General features: G+C 36.8%; 1 protein-coding gene across 3 annotated transcripts; it reads right to left on the bottom strand.

The window, feature by feature from the left end:
• Positions 1–1,932: 1,932 nt before the first annotated feature.
• LOC112525429 (protein RFT1 homolog) lies at positions 1,933–9,432 on the bottom strand. 3 transcript variants are annotated; one of them, XM_025135553.1, is made up of 15 exons: positions 9,315–9,432; positions 9,153–9,232; positions 8,218–8,312; positions 7,663–7,823; positions 7,390–7,541; positions 6,875–6,993; positions 6,501–6,655; positions 5,980–6,054; positions 4,789–4,860; positions 4,246–4,383; positions 3,403–3,558; positions 2,772–2,824; positions 2,482–2,663; positions 2,255–2,337; positions 1,933–2,174 (listed from the first exon to the last, which is right to left on the bottom strand). In XM_025135553.1, the coding sequence occupies exons 1-14, from the start codon at positions 9,418–9,420 to the stop codon at positions 2,277–2,279; spliced, it is 1,605 nt and encodes a 534-aa protein (XP_024991321.1). In that variant the 5' UTR covers positions 9,421–9,432; the 3' UTR covers positions 1,933–2,174; positions 2,255–2,276. The 3 variants fall into 3 exon arrangements, with proteins under 3 accessions (XP_024991321.1, XP_024991323.1, XP_024991324.1); XM_025135555.1 differs by having other exon boundaries at positions 1,936–2,174; positions 2,482–2,660; XM_025135556.1 differs by lacking the exons at positions 8,218–8,312; positions 9,315–9,432 and having other exon boundaries at positions 1,936–2,174; positions 9,153–9,230.
• Positions 9,433–15,496: the final 6,064 nt, after the last annotated feature.

Here is a 15,496-nt window from a genome sequence, read left to right as displayed (position 1 = left end):
GCCCTCTTCTACATTCTAATCATCATTTTTGATTTATTGGGTCTCCTTTTTCACACCTCAAACATCTCAATTGCTTATAATTATCTACTGCATGAGTTGTTGAGCAATGGAGAACACCCCATCACTTCATCTCTCCTACATCCTCAAACATAGTGCAAAAGTACATTGATATATGCACAGGTTACAACTATCTACAGCAGGTGGTAACATATCATTCAGGTACCACTTTTTTGTCTAAACCACAAAGTGCTTCCTGGTGCAGTGAGTTGCCTGTGTACCATACAAGTATATGCTTGCACCAATTCAATTGCCACTACATATGTGATTTTAGGTAATACTAATATGGTGTATGCGATGTGTACTCAATATCTAATTGAATAACAGTCACTACTATTTGGCATAGATGCAAGAACTACTCGATGCAAGGATTCTTGACATGGTTGTACCAACACGGATGATGTGTAACATGGGTTTTAAAACATTGAATACTTCCAAAATGAAAAGGGCAGGCAGTTTTAGAAATATGTAACCATTATGCTTTTTACTAAAAACTAAATGACTCATTTTACCCTTGATAGTAGAGAGAGTAATGAATTTCTCTATCTCATGATTAAGGGCAGAATTGGAAAGTATGCACTTAGTAGACATTTATACCGAGACAAACTAGAAATAGAAATATGAACACTTATTTTGAAGTCTTAATAATCTATCACACTATACCATTTCCTGTCGGACGATAACGAGAATGATAAATGATAAGAGACAAATATAGGAACTAAAAGCTTGTAGAGTTGGTATGTGGGCAACCAGTACAGGCCATAAAAGACGTGGGAAATAAACATAAACCCTAAAAGACAACACTGAGTGAGGGCAGACTCGGTGGGTTACTGGTCCAGCAAAATGGTGGAAAACTGGGTGCAGGTAGTGCCTCTACTTCCTCAAGTCTTGACACAACTCCATTGCATATTTTGAAAGTAAAAAATAATAGCACTAACATGGCAAAGAACTTCATTCCAGCTGGCCATTTTATTTAAAAGTAAAAGAAAAGGGGAAAATTAAAGTAAACAAACAAACAAACAAACAGTAAATTTGCCCCACCGAAGAGAAGTGCTTCAACATTAGGTCAAAACCTTAAATAACTTCTTTAGACACTCAGTTCTTAATTAAACTAAAGGAAGCAGAATAAACTGAGCTGAAAACCTTAAATATGACAGATGATGCAACAACTAAATTATGATCATTCGGTCCCAAAACACTTTCCTAGAATAAATGGCACCAGAATGGATATTATCCATATTCACATCCATTAATGTAGACACTAGACATAGTCACATCCGAATCCCTTAAGCATCCGGTTTCCAAATTTATATTGGGACTTTTTGGCATTTGTCAACATACCGTAAGGGTTTTCTATTTGATAATTTTATTGATGGTAACAGATATTTTAATTATATTTACTAAATTATATGATTAAAGAATTATATATATCAATATTACTTGGTTTTCATGTCGGAAATTGCAAAAAGGACGAAAACAGTAAAGTGCAAACTAAGGACTTGGTATATTTTGAGATATCATGTTCGTTTTAGTAACAAAAGAACTTCTAAATTTGTTTGTTTTTCTAGATTCATTTTGGACATCCAGATTATATCTTCTGCATATGTACATGGATGTAAAAGAATTCAATACTTATATCGCAGATATTGGCGATATTTCGAATTCAGTTGCAGATACTGCAATATCCGCCTGCATCAGCTAAGTTTACATCTCCAGTCAATATGACACAAACTTGCAAATAAACTTCCTTACTTTTGGGTAACCTTGTTCTTGAAGCAGGCTTTAATGGCAACCTCTGGTAGAAAGAGACCAGCTTGAGAATCGCCAAAGGCACCAGGCAACTTTTAAATGAGAACAAAGAAATAATGTGACTACAAAACAACGACAAATGATTTGGCTAATAAAAATGTATTGTGGCTATTTGGTTGTAAAAATTATCAAATAATTGAAACCATATATAATTTTATACCCATGGTGTGTAAGTCATTCAAGGGTATCCTGAAGCATGTCTCTATTTGACTAGCAATACAATATGTTAGTTCTTCTCAGATACCTAAAATGAAAGATGGCATGCAGTGAGCCTTCCTACAAGCTCCTTTCTTCATGCTCTTGTTTGCCTAAACATGTAAACCAAGAAAATTAATCAAGTTGATAAAGAACACCTCTTTATTGACATTTAGTTTAAACTTTATCGCACCTTCTTTCACAAACACTTTGTTTCAGTCAGAATGTTCACGGAAACGGACAACCTTGTTGATGAAAGATCTCTCCTGGCGGTAACTGTTCACAGAAAAAGTGGAAATTAATACAAGGGAAACTGTTGTCATATCTATGCTATTATGCTTCACATAGAGAAAGTAATATATCTTAAACATTGAAAACTGTTGCACAGAAATAATGCCAGATGGCAGCCAGACAACTTACATTACAAAAGATGCAAGGGAGAAGCAACTCAACCCAATGGAAAAGTGAATGCAAAATGTTGGCCAGAAGTTATCAGGGTCCAGAATCAATTTCTCAGAAACAAGAGTGGCTATACTTGAAAACAACAAAATCGTCCAACCAGCAGGTAAGCAGCTATGGAAGGAAAATGAAGAAGAATCCTGCTACAAGGTAATACATCTAAGTTAAAATCTGCAAATAATGTCTCATCAGGCCAAATTATAGATTTAGTGAAATATTAAAAGGATTGCTTGCAGCTTCTCATGGTATACCTGAAAGTAGTTTCTGATAAATATGGCAGAGTAAATTATACGAAAAACCATATCTAACTAGTAGTCAAGGAACCATAATATTAACTTCAACTTAAATGAAAAATAGCTATGTGATGCTGTATTATTACTCTAGAAATTTGATCGGATAGGTATTATCCTAATCAATAAATGGAGAGATAAGTGGTAAAGATTGAAAAGCTGAAGCCTATATCTAAAAAAATTGCCATGAAAGCAAATCATATTAACATAAGACAATTGCAATCCAGATTGAACAAATTTAATGTCTTGAAGAGTAACCAACTTAATAAATAACTTTTCGCAATGACTACAAAGACTCCTAAATAACAACATGATACAATTAAGAATACTACAATATGCAATTTTGTAGAGAAAACATATACAATTATATTCTTCCTCCTGATATGTACACAAAATGGAAGGGCTAGAAACCTTTTAAACCTCTTCAACTTCTTAGGTAGATCCTATTATTTCATAAAAACTGAGCATTCATGTGGGCTGTAGAAAAATAATACACACAAAATTAAGGGAACAAATCACAATGACAATCAGCTGAGAAAATTATAGTTAGTTATGCAACAGCGTAATTCAAGCAACACAGAATGAAGGATACTCAGAGCATTTGCAAAAATCAATCCAACTGCACCAGCTGACCGAATGAGCAGGATGTTAAGCACTATGTAAACAAATGAAAACAAGACCAAGGAATTGTTTGAACGCTTGAGTTGATCCTCTGTTGCGACTGCATGCAAGAAGGCTTCAGATGTTCCTATAAGAAGAGAAAACAAACCAATTGAAAGAACAAAGCTAAGTTCATACACAAATCACAATCTGTAGCATTGGGGCATGTAGAAAGATCTATCGCAATCAATGAATATAACGACAGTTTTGATTTCTGTCATTATGTTTAAAGTTCTCTTAGAACAATGTTCTGATACAGAAAGTTCCCTTGGTAAGGTTTTTAAATTATGAATCAAGAATGATCAAGTTATATTCAGGACAAAGCGGCTTGCACCCTCACTCTCTGGAGCAGCCAAGAATAACAAAAAATTCTATGAATTTCTTTGTTCAAGGTATTTGAAACAGGCTTACATACATAACAACTGAATCAAAGTTCTATCTGGAGTAATGACGCAAAGGAGGGGGATCGCATATTCGAAAAAGGAACACGCAATCTGAAATGGTAGAAGTTATCTAGACTCTTGTACATGGTTTGATCTTGACAAAGAAGTAGATGATACTTGATGGAGGTTCTTTCATGACTTATATGTACAGATTACTATCCTTCAACCAAACGATATTACCACATCAAAGAGTATGGCAATGATGCAAACTACAATACATTGTGAAAGAATGCAAAAAGGAAGGCCATCTATTCAAGAAAACGACTATTCAGTTAGAAGCTTAATTCAACCAAAAAGAAAGAAAGAGAAAGAGAAGAGAAAATGTTCCTTACCATTCACAGCCAGAACAACGACATACAAACAGTAATATCGAAGAGCCACAGAGGCTTCTCCATCACTCCATTTGCGACCATATAACAATCTGATGAGAGAGTAAGAATAGCTGGGGCCAAATGCCATAAACACCAATCCTGGAAAACAAGTAACAGGAACGTGAGACCAATGGGCAGAGTATTTATTTGCCTCCAGAAAAAGATTCCAGTAGACAAAAACATATCTTTTTATGTGCATATACCTAAAGGAACATATTTTTGAAAAAGTTTAAGCTACAAAGATTAAAACTTGATAAATCCAGAATGTTGCCACTTCCAGAATCTATCATAAGCAAAGACTGAATCTTCATTTCCAAACTATCATCAGAAAAATCAGAAGTTTCTATTATTAAGTAACTGAGGATTATCTCTTACATATCTCAGGAGCATAAGAAAGTATAATCAAGTTATTTGACACATCAATTTTTGTGTCCAAACTAAAAAAATAAAAAGTTAAAAAATAAGCTATAGTACTAGAACAACAAACTAACTGGAGCGGCATACCAATTAACATAACAAGCTTTAAAGCATCTCTTAGAGAAGTCTGTAATTTTCTGCTTTTCTGCATGCCTTCTCCTGCCAATAAAAAATGTAGAGGATCAGTCCAGAAAAATTATATGATTCCTAGCAGACATAGCATCTTTGCATTAGCCAAAACAGTCTCGTGTAATGATACTGACAGGAAATTTCCAAGGAACTGTGTGGTGATACAACAACGACGTATCTACAACCTATTAGAAACTTAAAAGCTTGTTATGGTATACTAGAGTTAATTTAACCATTCATACTGATCCAAAGAATTGTAAAAAATTGGTGTTTTCAAGACAATCACCACTAGGAGGTCATCTGTTCTACTGCAGAAAGAGACATTGCACATTATGATTCTGGAACCACTGAGAACTCAAAAATGGTTTGAACTCTAACTCCAGGTCCAAAGGTAAATGGGGTCGTGTATGTCGTTTCTATATATGGCTTGTTAAAGATTTGAAGAAAAGATCCAGAAAAGCATATATGCGAAATACATGTGTTGGTACGTAATGCATTCAACCGAGGAAAGGACAGTTTCAACTCTACAGCTTTATTCATTTGGTCTCATCACCATGCTAACCAAGTGAAAACACTCTGAAATATGATAATTCACTTGCACTCCAGTAACCAAGGTAGCTAGGGGTTTGGCTACACCACATGAGCAAGATAAAGTATATTAAATCAGGCAAGTTGTCAACTCAAACTTGCTAGAATGTATAGTCTGCACTATCATTTGTCTTTGCAATCTGTTGCCAGAATTGGGTCACACACAGCTAAGAGAAACAAATGAATTTATAAAAGTGAAAGATGTTAACTCTTGTCTAAGATAAAACTTAAGTCGTACCCTGAATGAAGGCAAAACAGCCATTTGGTGCAAGTAAAGCACATTAAAATCTTGAAAATACAATACTCCTAGCACATTGAAATGAAAATGAAACAAGTATTATCAAGTAAGAAGTAGCAGACCACTTAATGACCATGATAAATGAGTTTCACCAATGAACACATGTTAAGGTTTGAACCACAACATTTCCTATTTAGTGGATAACATGATATTAGCTAAACAATTAATACAACAACTGATCAGCATTAAATGGCAAGCAAATGTATATACAAGGAAAAGACTCCCATTGCATCATAAAAGGAAGTCAATGGAGAGAATTAAACCTGATGCAGACCTTGCAAATGTTGTATATGAACTTTCTTCGAAAGGAAGCAACACCAACCTCACAACCAAGCTACCTAAACACAAAAGATTATTGATTAGGCATGCCACAGGAAACAGGTTGATCTAGATATCAATTTTCATTTTTTCTGCTAGTTTGGTTAATCCTTGAAAATGTCCTTCATTAGGTTATGGCCTAGGGGTTTTTTGGACCTCAAATCCGTATAAGCAAGTTACGGACCCCATTTCACATCAATGATACAATGTTCTGTAACTTTGTTTTAAGAAGGTCATGGAAGAGGAAAATGATTTTTAGGAAATATTCTGGAAGAAGGATCCCATGAGTATATATGCATGAGTACAACCTTCTAAATCAATTAACCTGAGAACAATGTAGTTTTAAGAATAATTCTTCTGTTTTCTCAATTCTAAAAAAAGAATAAAGAAAAAAATACAAAAAGGCTGCATTCAGAACCATGATATCTTGAAAGTGACCAGACAAAATATTTGAGCTTATGCATACCTAATTTGTCTACGAGCCCATATACAGCTTGGTTATATGGTGTATCAAACCACACAAGGACCATCTTTTCTCCTTCTTGAAGAATCAACTTTTGGAACGACTGAAGGGTGAATAATGTAGACATTTTCGAGAGCTGCTTATCATAGCTACCTACCCTGAATATATACTATGTTATTTGCATGACAAAAAAATATAGAAGCAAAAATAAATGATGATTATTTCTCGTATCAAAAGCAACATAACAAACAGAACTTAAGATGCAAACTCTTTTTCATTGTTACAGTTCTTTGACACATTCATTTTCAATCATCAATCATGTTTCTTTTCTTTGAAACACGAGAGCTATGGTGCATTTGTTTCAAGAGAATTGATACCTGAAAGGAAAGAGAACAGAAATTCTATATCCATGCAGAAGTAGAAAATAACCCCAATAACACAAGAAAATGCAACCTCCATATGCAGTTTGAGATAATGCAAATACGATGGCTCTCTCCTGCAAGGCAATAAGAAATCGCTTGCATTAATACCAAAGGATGAACATTAGGATGCCTCTTATTTAGAGTCTGTGCGGCCAGATCCATTATTTGTGCCTTGTGAAGCATGCCATGATCTTGGTAAGTGAGAAACAATGACATATGGAGCAGAAGATGTCAAATGTATACATGGTCAGAGGGAAACATTTTCATCTATTTTCAGTATATGATATGCTAATTAGTGACAGAAAACATTAAGCTTGAGCTGAAAGTATTGACATCCAACAACCGATCGTTGTACAAGTTGCTGATAATTCTCAAACAAGACTTTTCAGACCACCACAAGAATATTATAGAAGAGCTTCAACAGTAAGCCACTATGGTGGATATTCACCATAACTTCCTTGTGACCTTACCGTGTCAAGTTGCATGACAATAAAGACATAAACTGTTATGCATCGCAAAAGAGTTGCTGCAGTTTCGACCACCAATCGGAGTTTGAGAAGAAGCAAATTCTGTGAAAGTATATACAATGGTTCTGCCAACAGCTCCAAAATACAAGCAAAGGCTGCAGATTAACATCAAATTCTGGGTAGTTTAGCTCCATAGTATCTTATATCAAGGGATATATGGGAAAGCATTAAAAAGTGAAACATTTAGATTTCTCAAAAGCAAAATTCACATATTACCATTAATTAAGATGGCTTGTCCATATGAGCTTGAAAAACTTAAAGCTTGCGTCCAGAAGACAAATACACATCCAGTAATTGTAATAAGCACTCCCCAAGGGAGAGTGATCCACGCTAACTTCAAAAGCTTTGATACATTTTCAACAGTCAAAGGACCTTCGCTGCAAAAAGATGGTTTTTATGATCAACATATTGACAAGCAACAAAACAAACCGATGTTACAGAAGTTTTAGGTATGACTTTTACAACGTCACTTTTGGCCAATTAATGAGCAAAAGAAAAAAAAATCCATAAGAACACACATACCCAGATAGAAAAAACTGCTGGCACACTGGTAAATGCAATATCTAAGCAAAATTTTGTAAGATGACAAGGATATCTAATCAGAGCCAAAAAGGAGAAGCAGGTAAGATACGTGCTAAACTCTTCTATGGTTCATTTTGGCTATAACAATAACATAGAATACAATCATCATGTACAATGATGTACATGCAAAATGGAGAACTGCATTTTATGTGTTTACTTGTAATTCAGCAATATAGGCCTGTGAGATACCATCTAATGTCTGCCCTCATGCATGCTCTCCGGAAACCCTCGCGACTAAGGAACAAGACACAGGTGACGAATAGATGAAACTGCACAGCATACAGCTGCATTGTTCAAAGAGAAAATGTGAGAAAACATTTGGAACCAGAAACCCCCAAAAATGACAAGGTAACAGATTGAGAAATCAGTCTGGCACTAAATATCCGATTTGCCCAGTATTAATACATGGGAAAACAACTAAAATTCATTCATTTGAATAAAGTAAGTCCAAGCCTCATCATTACAAAGGAAATCAAGAAAACTGGACTCTGACATTAAAACTTAAAATGAATGCACATCATTCATAATGTGACATATAACTCAAGTTGACAACAACAGGCCAATTATTCCTCGCATCATGGAATAGTATGGGGCGAAAACCCTTAGAAAGCCACCTAAAAGATTTACATGAACTTAACCACAAGGGTGGTGTCTGCTTAGTTTGAGCTTGGCTCCAAAGGTCAAAAGTACCGGGAGGTCTTAGGTTCAAATCCAAGGAGGAATAAAAATGTGCCTTGTGGCCACGGAAGTTCAAATGCGGTGACTCCAGGCTATCTGCAAAGCAGATGGTCGTCCTGGAATTAGTCGGCTATAGCGGGTTGGATATCCCGTTAATAAAAAAAATATTTACATGAACATATGTAAACCCAAATGCACTTTGGAGTGACTAGCTAAATACAGATTTTTATACACCAAGCAAATATCAAATTCGACGGGAACGTACGCACATTTAAACTTCTGATAGTCAAGTGGTAGAAAATAAAGGTTTTGGCATACAACGCGTATTCAGGATTAGGTCTCAAAGACGAATTATGCCAGAATATCGATGCACGAAACCGATTCAACGAGAGATGTAGATCAGATCCACTGTGAGGATGAATCCAAGTGATAGTAGCAGTTCTTACCGCATAATCTTCCTCAGTTAAATGCCTGACAATCCATGAATTGAAGATGAACGGAATTCCCCGAGACAAAAACTGTGTGGCTATATGCGAGAAAACAAAGTTTTTAAGATTGAAAAAAAAGGAATTGATTGTAAACAGTAGAAGATGATCAAGGAAACTAACCCAATAAATACTTGAATGTGCGAGAAAGATTAGCAGCACGGTCTCCATCTCCAGGTCCAACAGATCGATCATCATTGGAAGAAGCAGTTTTTGCCATTTTTAACATATCCCTTAAAGAAGCCCTGCATCGAGATACAAAGGGGTTCTAGTTTCAAAGATGATTCCACCAAGGGTAAAAACCCTAATAAACCCCCTTGTTTTCTATGATGACTTCATTAAAATAGAAGTATTATCACCAATTCCATCGTAACCAAACCAAAGTAAAGTCACACATGACATAGGTGTAAAAGTAGAACAAGCTATCAACACCCTTGAAAAACTAATACCAGACAGACCGGTAAGATTTTATTCCCTAAAACGCATCGTATGTAATATTTTTTTCCCGATAAGCGTTAATCATGGTAAGAGTCTTCGTCCTCATTTACCGGGCAAGACTCTCAATTCTTGTCTTCGCTCTTATCGGGTAAGATTTTTAGTCCTTGGCATATTCATCTGGTAAAGTAAAGTGACTTGGTAAGCATTTACTTGGGTAAGCGTTTAGTAAACGGCACCTTAACCTATTTATTTGTTCAAACTCGATAATTTATTTATTTTGATTGTATAATGTATAAACGTATAAATATATTTGATTAAAAAAAATGCATGCTCGAATGACTCGGACTCGTAAGGTTTAATCGAGCTTCCAAACGAGTCGAGTCGAGTCGAACATTGGTGTTTATGGAATTCAACTCGTTAAATTAAGCGAACTTTATTTTGTATTCAAGATCTGCTTGAGTTTAAGAACTATTAAACTCAAGCTTGAGATAAACGAGTTCGAGTAGCTCGCTAAAAACTAAAATCATTTACACCTCTACTCACACCACAAAAGTATGGGTCTTGGAGGATGAGATCTACATAGAGATCTTAAATAATAAGCGTTTGTTTTCTTGAAAGTTCTTGTTCATTAAAAAAGGAAAAGTGCGTGAAAAGATATAGATTGAAAAAATAAGTGATGAACAAACAGGTATAATGAAAGCTTAAGCAGGTAAAACCGTACACCTTAGGGGCTGTTTACTTATGACTTAATGGACTTAATTGAACTTTCGGCTTATTCGCACAGTCAAAATCTCTCGTTTACTTGGAGCTTATTCGCACAGTTCATGACTTATTCACATAGATGGATATGGGTTGTTGTCCACGTTCAGCCCAAAAAAAGACACACCTACCCCTAAGTTTTCATTAACCATCCTCTTCAAGACAACGCCTCCTTTCAGCCTCCTTCAAGACACTCCTCCTTCCCGTCGATCTTCTTCTTCCTTTTTGGTTCTTCCTTTCTGGTTACCGGCAATTTCTCCTTCTATCGAGTCTTCTTCGGTTTCTTCTTCGATTTTCAACAACAGGTCGATTTCTCCTTTCAAAACCCTAATAAAACAAACCCAAAAATTCAAAATCAGCTCTGCATCGTACCAAGGCTCCCTTCTCCAGAGCTCTGCAACCATCATCTCCTTCACCCAGTTCAGGAGCAAGTATTCGGCTCTGAAAGTTGCAACTCTTCTCCTTTTCACCTCAAAAATTTCTAAAAATCCAAAGATCTTCGTTCATGGATGGTTGTTGGATTTGGGTTCTTTAGATTGTTGCATTCTTCTGTCACCGGTAGTCTTCTGTTTCTGAACATTTTAGAATATGTTTCAAGAGCTGGTAGAAGCTTAAACTTGTGTTTCACACCTTCGATTTTGGTGGGGTTTTAGGGTTTTTGAGCTCATAAATTTCATCGTAAATGTATGAGATTAGGTTGAATGGACACAGGACACCCCATGATTTCCTTGTTTAGATTCCACCTGTTCGTAGATCCTTAAGATTTGGGAATTAGATATTAATTAGGGATGGAAGGTGCTGTTAAAGAATGTCCAGTGCATTGAGGGTAAAATGGTCAGTTTTGCCATTCAGATCATTGATTCAGAAGAAAAAAGAAACAACAATACATGTTTGTCTAGACAGACAAATTTATTCAAACAGACGAATTTATCCATACAGGACTTAATAGAAAATTTGGTAAACAGCCCCTTAGTCTAACATAGTAAGCTAATTGTAGACTCATTGGCCCTACCTCCTTTACCTCTCCGTCTATGTTAAGTATAGATTCATGCCATAGTGCTTTAATCCTACGTCTCCAATAACTTCTATCAGATATTATGTTCATGAAAATTCAGATAGCCTTTATGTCCCACATGTCCTCCTCTTAGGGCTTATAATAAGTGAGGCTAAACTTGTTACTCGTTATGTTTCGAATTGTTGAATAAGAGTATGGGTAAATAAACTTTTATCCACTTATTTACTACCTGTTTACCTTAAATTTAGTGAGTAGGGTATAGATAAACGGTTTTTCTTTATCAATTACCTGTTACTCATAACAAAAGTATATATATATATATATGTGTGTGTGGGGGGGGTAATCAAATGATAACTAATTAGTTTGTGGTAACGGTGAAGTCCAATCTCAACCACAAATCAATAGATAAATTAGGAAATTTATAATTTTGGTAATTTTGAATTAAAATTTTAATGCAAGGACATTTTAGGTATTTTAAAACTCTCCTATCTTCTCTCTCCATCATCCATTCTCCGGTCACCGTCCTCCGGTGATACCACAGTGGTATCACAATGCATCATATATGTGTTTGGGTATCACACTGAGGTCGTTTGTATGGTTGATCAGAGATGTAACACAATGGTATCAAATGCATCTTATATGTGTTTGGGTATCACACTGTGTCTTTTGTTTAACAGAGTCAATATTTTTAGGTATCACAGTGGTATCACCGGAGGACGGTGGCCGGAGGACGGGGGACGGGAGAGAAGAGAGGAGAGAGGAGAGAGGAGAGAGGAGGGAAAATACCTAAAATGTTTTTGCATTAAAATTTTAATTCAAAATTACCAAAATTAAAAATTTTGTAATTTATATTTTGATTTGTGGTTGAGATTGGATCTCACGGTTACCACAAAACTAATCAGTTCTTCCTTGAATAGGCCCCTATATATATATATGTGTGTGTGTGTGTATGTGTTTGTGTGTGTGTGTGTGTGTGGTTAAGATGAGATGCACCGAATAATTCTTGGAAGAAACACAATTTATGAGTGGACAAGAGATTAAAAGTGATCAAGGTTCAAATTTCTTTTTACGATTTGATGGAATTGGAATCCATCAAAGGAATTTGACTTTGAAGGAATTGGAATGGAATTTGATGGAATTTGACCATGCATTTGGTTGGTAGGAATTGGAATGAAATCTCTCAATAGAATTGGAACAATCGTCTTTGTTTGGACCATCCCACATATCGCCTCACCCACCGCCCTACCAATCACCATGTCACTAATGTCGTCATCACAGCTATCACCCTGCCCCAACCCCTGCCCAACCCCGCCCCCACCACTCCTGCCCCTGCCCCACAATAGGTGAGGTTGTTGGGGGTAAGCGGGGTGAGGTGAGGCATTGGGGATGGGCCAGTGGGTGGCAAGTGAAGACTATAGTGGTAGGATGGTGGTTAGTGGTGGGTTGGAGTAGGGTGAGGGTGGGTTAGTGGGGATGGGTGGCAGTAATGACGATGACAGTGGTGGGATGGTGGTCGGGTGGCTGGGAGTGGATGGGTATAACGACGACAATAGTGGCATGGTGGTTAGTGGTGGGGTGGGGTGAATGGCAGCTGTGATAGCGACAATAATGGTGTGGTGATGGGGGTTAGGTTAGGGGCGTGATAGTAACGGTAGTAGCATGGTCGTAGCAGAGATGTGCAATGAGTGACCAGGCCCCGGGGGTGGGTGGGTGTGATGACAACAGTAATGGCATGGTGGTTAGTGGTGGGGTAGGGTGGGTGGCGGTGACAATAGTGGTGTGGTGGTGGTAGTGGGGGGTTAAGGGTGGGGCATCACAAACAGTAATAGCATGGTCGTTGTGGGTGTTGATGGAATTCAATTCCTTCCATTATGCTAAGGAATGATGAATTCCTTAACTTGTGGAATTCATTGGAATTTGAAGGATTCCATCCATTTCAAGAAATGAACCAAACAAAGGAATTGGAATTTGGTCAAAGGAATTTATCATTCCAATTCCATCAAATTCCGCGAACCAAAAAGCCCCTAAAAGTGATCAAGGTTCAAATTTTTTTTTACGATTTTCACCTTAACTCTTCATCTTACACGATCATTCGTCTCTATATATATACACACACATAGGGAAAGGTTCATTCGAGAAGTGTCAAGTATTTGAGAAGTACATAAGTGATAATAGCCCTTCATCTGATTAACATTTGCAGCTTTGACTGTAAAGCACCAGATAATTTCTCACATTGGTATGTATAAGATAAATGAGGTAGTTTCATAACTTTTACAAATAGTTTGCAAGCGGGTTCTTGTGTGAACCGGTGTGATTCACATATGAACTATATGTTCATATTTAAACTTATTAATTAGTTCATATGTGAATCACACGAGTTTATATGTGAATCACTTAATTAATTTATATGTAATCAGTTAATTAGTTCATATGTGAATTACACTGGTTCACATATGAACCCGTTTGCCACCTATTTTATAACACCTAAAAAAATACAAATAAAATAAAATAAAATAAATTAAAAATGAGATAAAATGGACCCCAAAATACAAAGTGGAACTGGAGTAATAGGAATTTTCCAACAAGGTAAAAAAAATACAGCGTTTACAAAGAAAATAGAGATGCGCTAAATAACAACCTATTAATTTACACAAAGCTATGCCTAAATTAAAGTCGGGTGTTTCTATCRTCTCTAACAAAAACCGCAAAGATCAATATTGCAACGCTCCAAAAACACCAAAAGCTTTAGCTACACAAAAAGCCCCTTTTCGAGACCACGCTCCCCTCAACCCATTTTGGTCCCGCCGATAAAAGAACCTGACAAGCACGTCATTTCAAGGGAGAGTGTTAGGCTTACGCCTAGTGAGTCCAAACACARATTTTTAACATAACCAAAAAGAAAGGCCTAAATATGAAGATATAAATAGATGCCGTAACTTTAAACAGTAAAAGGAAAAGTAAGACTTAAATAACTCGAAGTGGAATTAGAACATCCGAAAATGACGGGGGAGACCCAGTTTACCGTTAATCATGACGAAACACGAAGTATGTCATAAATCAACGTTAGAGAGCATCGCTTATAGGTTTAACAACCATTGACTTCCACCTAACCAGTCAAGAAGTCGGTCGCGATTTTAAGCTCTTTATCTCGAAAATTACAAAATAATCACAATGCCTATTTCCGAGCGGGAGTGGGAAGATGATTTGGAATTTACATAAAGATTACAATGCCTAATCCCATCTTACACCATCTTTCCACAAAATAAAGATATAACCTTCAAGTCTTTAGATCCTTTACAATCTGGAAAAGGTATACACAATATGAGGTACTAACGGCGTATTAGCATTTGATTAACCATATGGCTTTGCGTAAGTCCTAACTCAACAAAGTATTCCCGTTAACTAAAGAGGGCTCCAAACTATGAGTATGAGGTTTTTTTGGAGATTAAAGGCCAATAACACCTTAAGAAGGGCATTCAACCAAGTGATCGAAATCGATTACTCAAGTTCAACTTTTCTTKGACATCGGGGCACCCAAGTTCGTTCTTTTTATCCCAAGACTAAGCATTTCATTTAGTTATGTAAGTGCAAGAATTTAAGGCATGGGATAAGCARCAGTTTATTAATTTCAATAGTATATAATCTTGCATAAAGAGTTTAAGATGAACTCACATAGTAGGATTTAAAGAAAATCCTAAAATCTGAGACTAAACGACAGCCGGTAGGAACCCGAAGCAAAATGTCACACTTCTACTCCATGAGGCAGTAGCAGCAGAGATGGGCAGAACGAAGTAAGCGGCACAACCGCGCTGCAGATTTCTGTTCGGGCAAGGGACGCAAAGAAGATAAACAGCATAGTAGAGTGTTGTTTGCTGTTTGCTGTTAGGCGAAGGACAGCAGAGCTTTCGACTACTGCTTGGCTGCAAGGAGAACACATCGAGATGTTGTCTGCTGTTTGGTTGTACGAGAAGACACAACAGCGACTGCTGCTGCCTGGTGCGGTCCGAAACACGCAGACGACGAGAGAAAAACAGAGAGGCGCAGCTGGGCGGTCACGCAGGCAGTCCCGACTGGACGCTGCTTCGGTTCTACT

This window comes from Cynara cardunculus (assembly GCF_001531365.2).
Source record: "Cynara cardunculus var. scolymus isolate 2C chromosome LG 13, CcrdV1, whole genome shotgun sequence".
In the NCBI taxonomy this organism is placed as follows: Eukaryota; Viridiplantae; Streptophyta; class Magnoliopsida; order Asterales; family Asteraceae; genus Cynara; species Cynara cardunculus.
The sequence above is the reverse complement of the archived record's forward strand: the minus strand, read 5'-3'. Positions and strand labels throughout refer to the sequence as shown.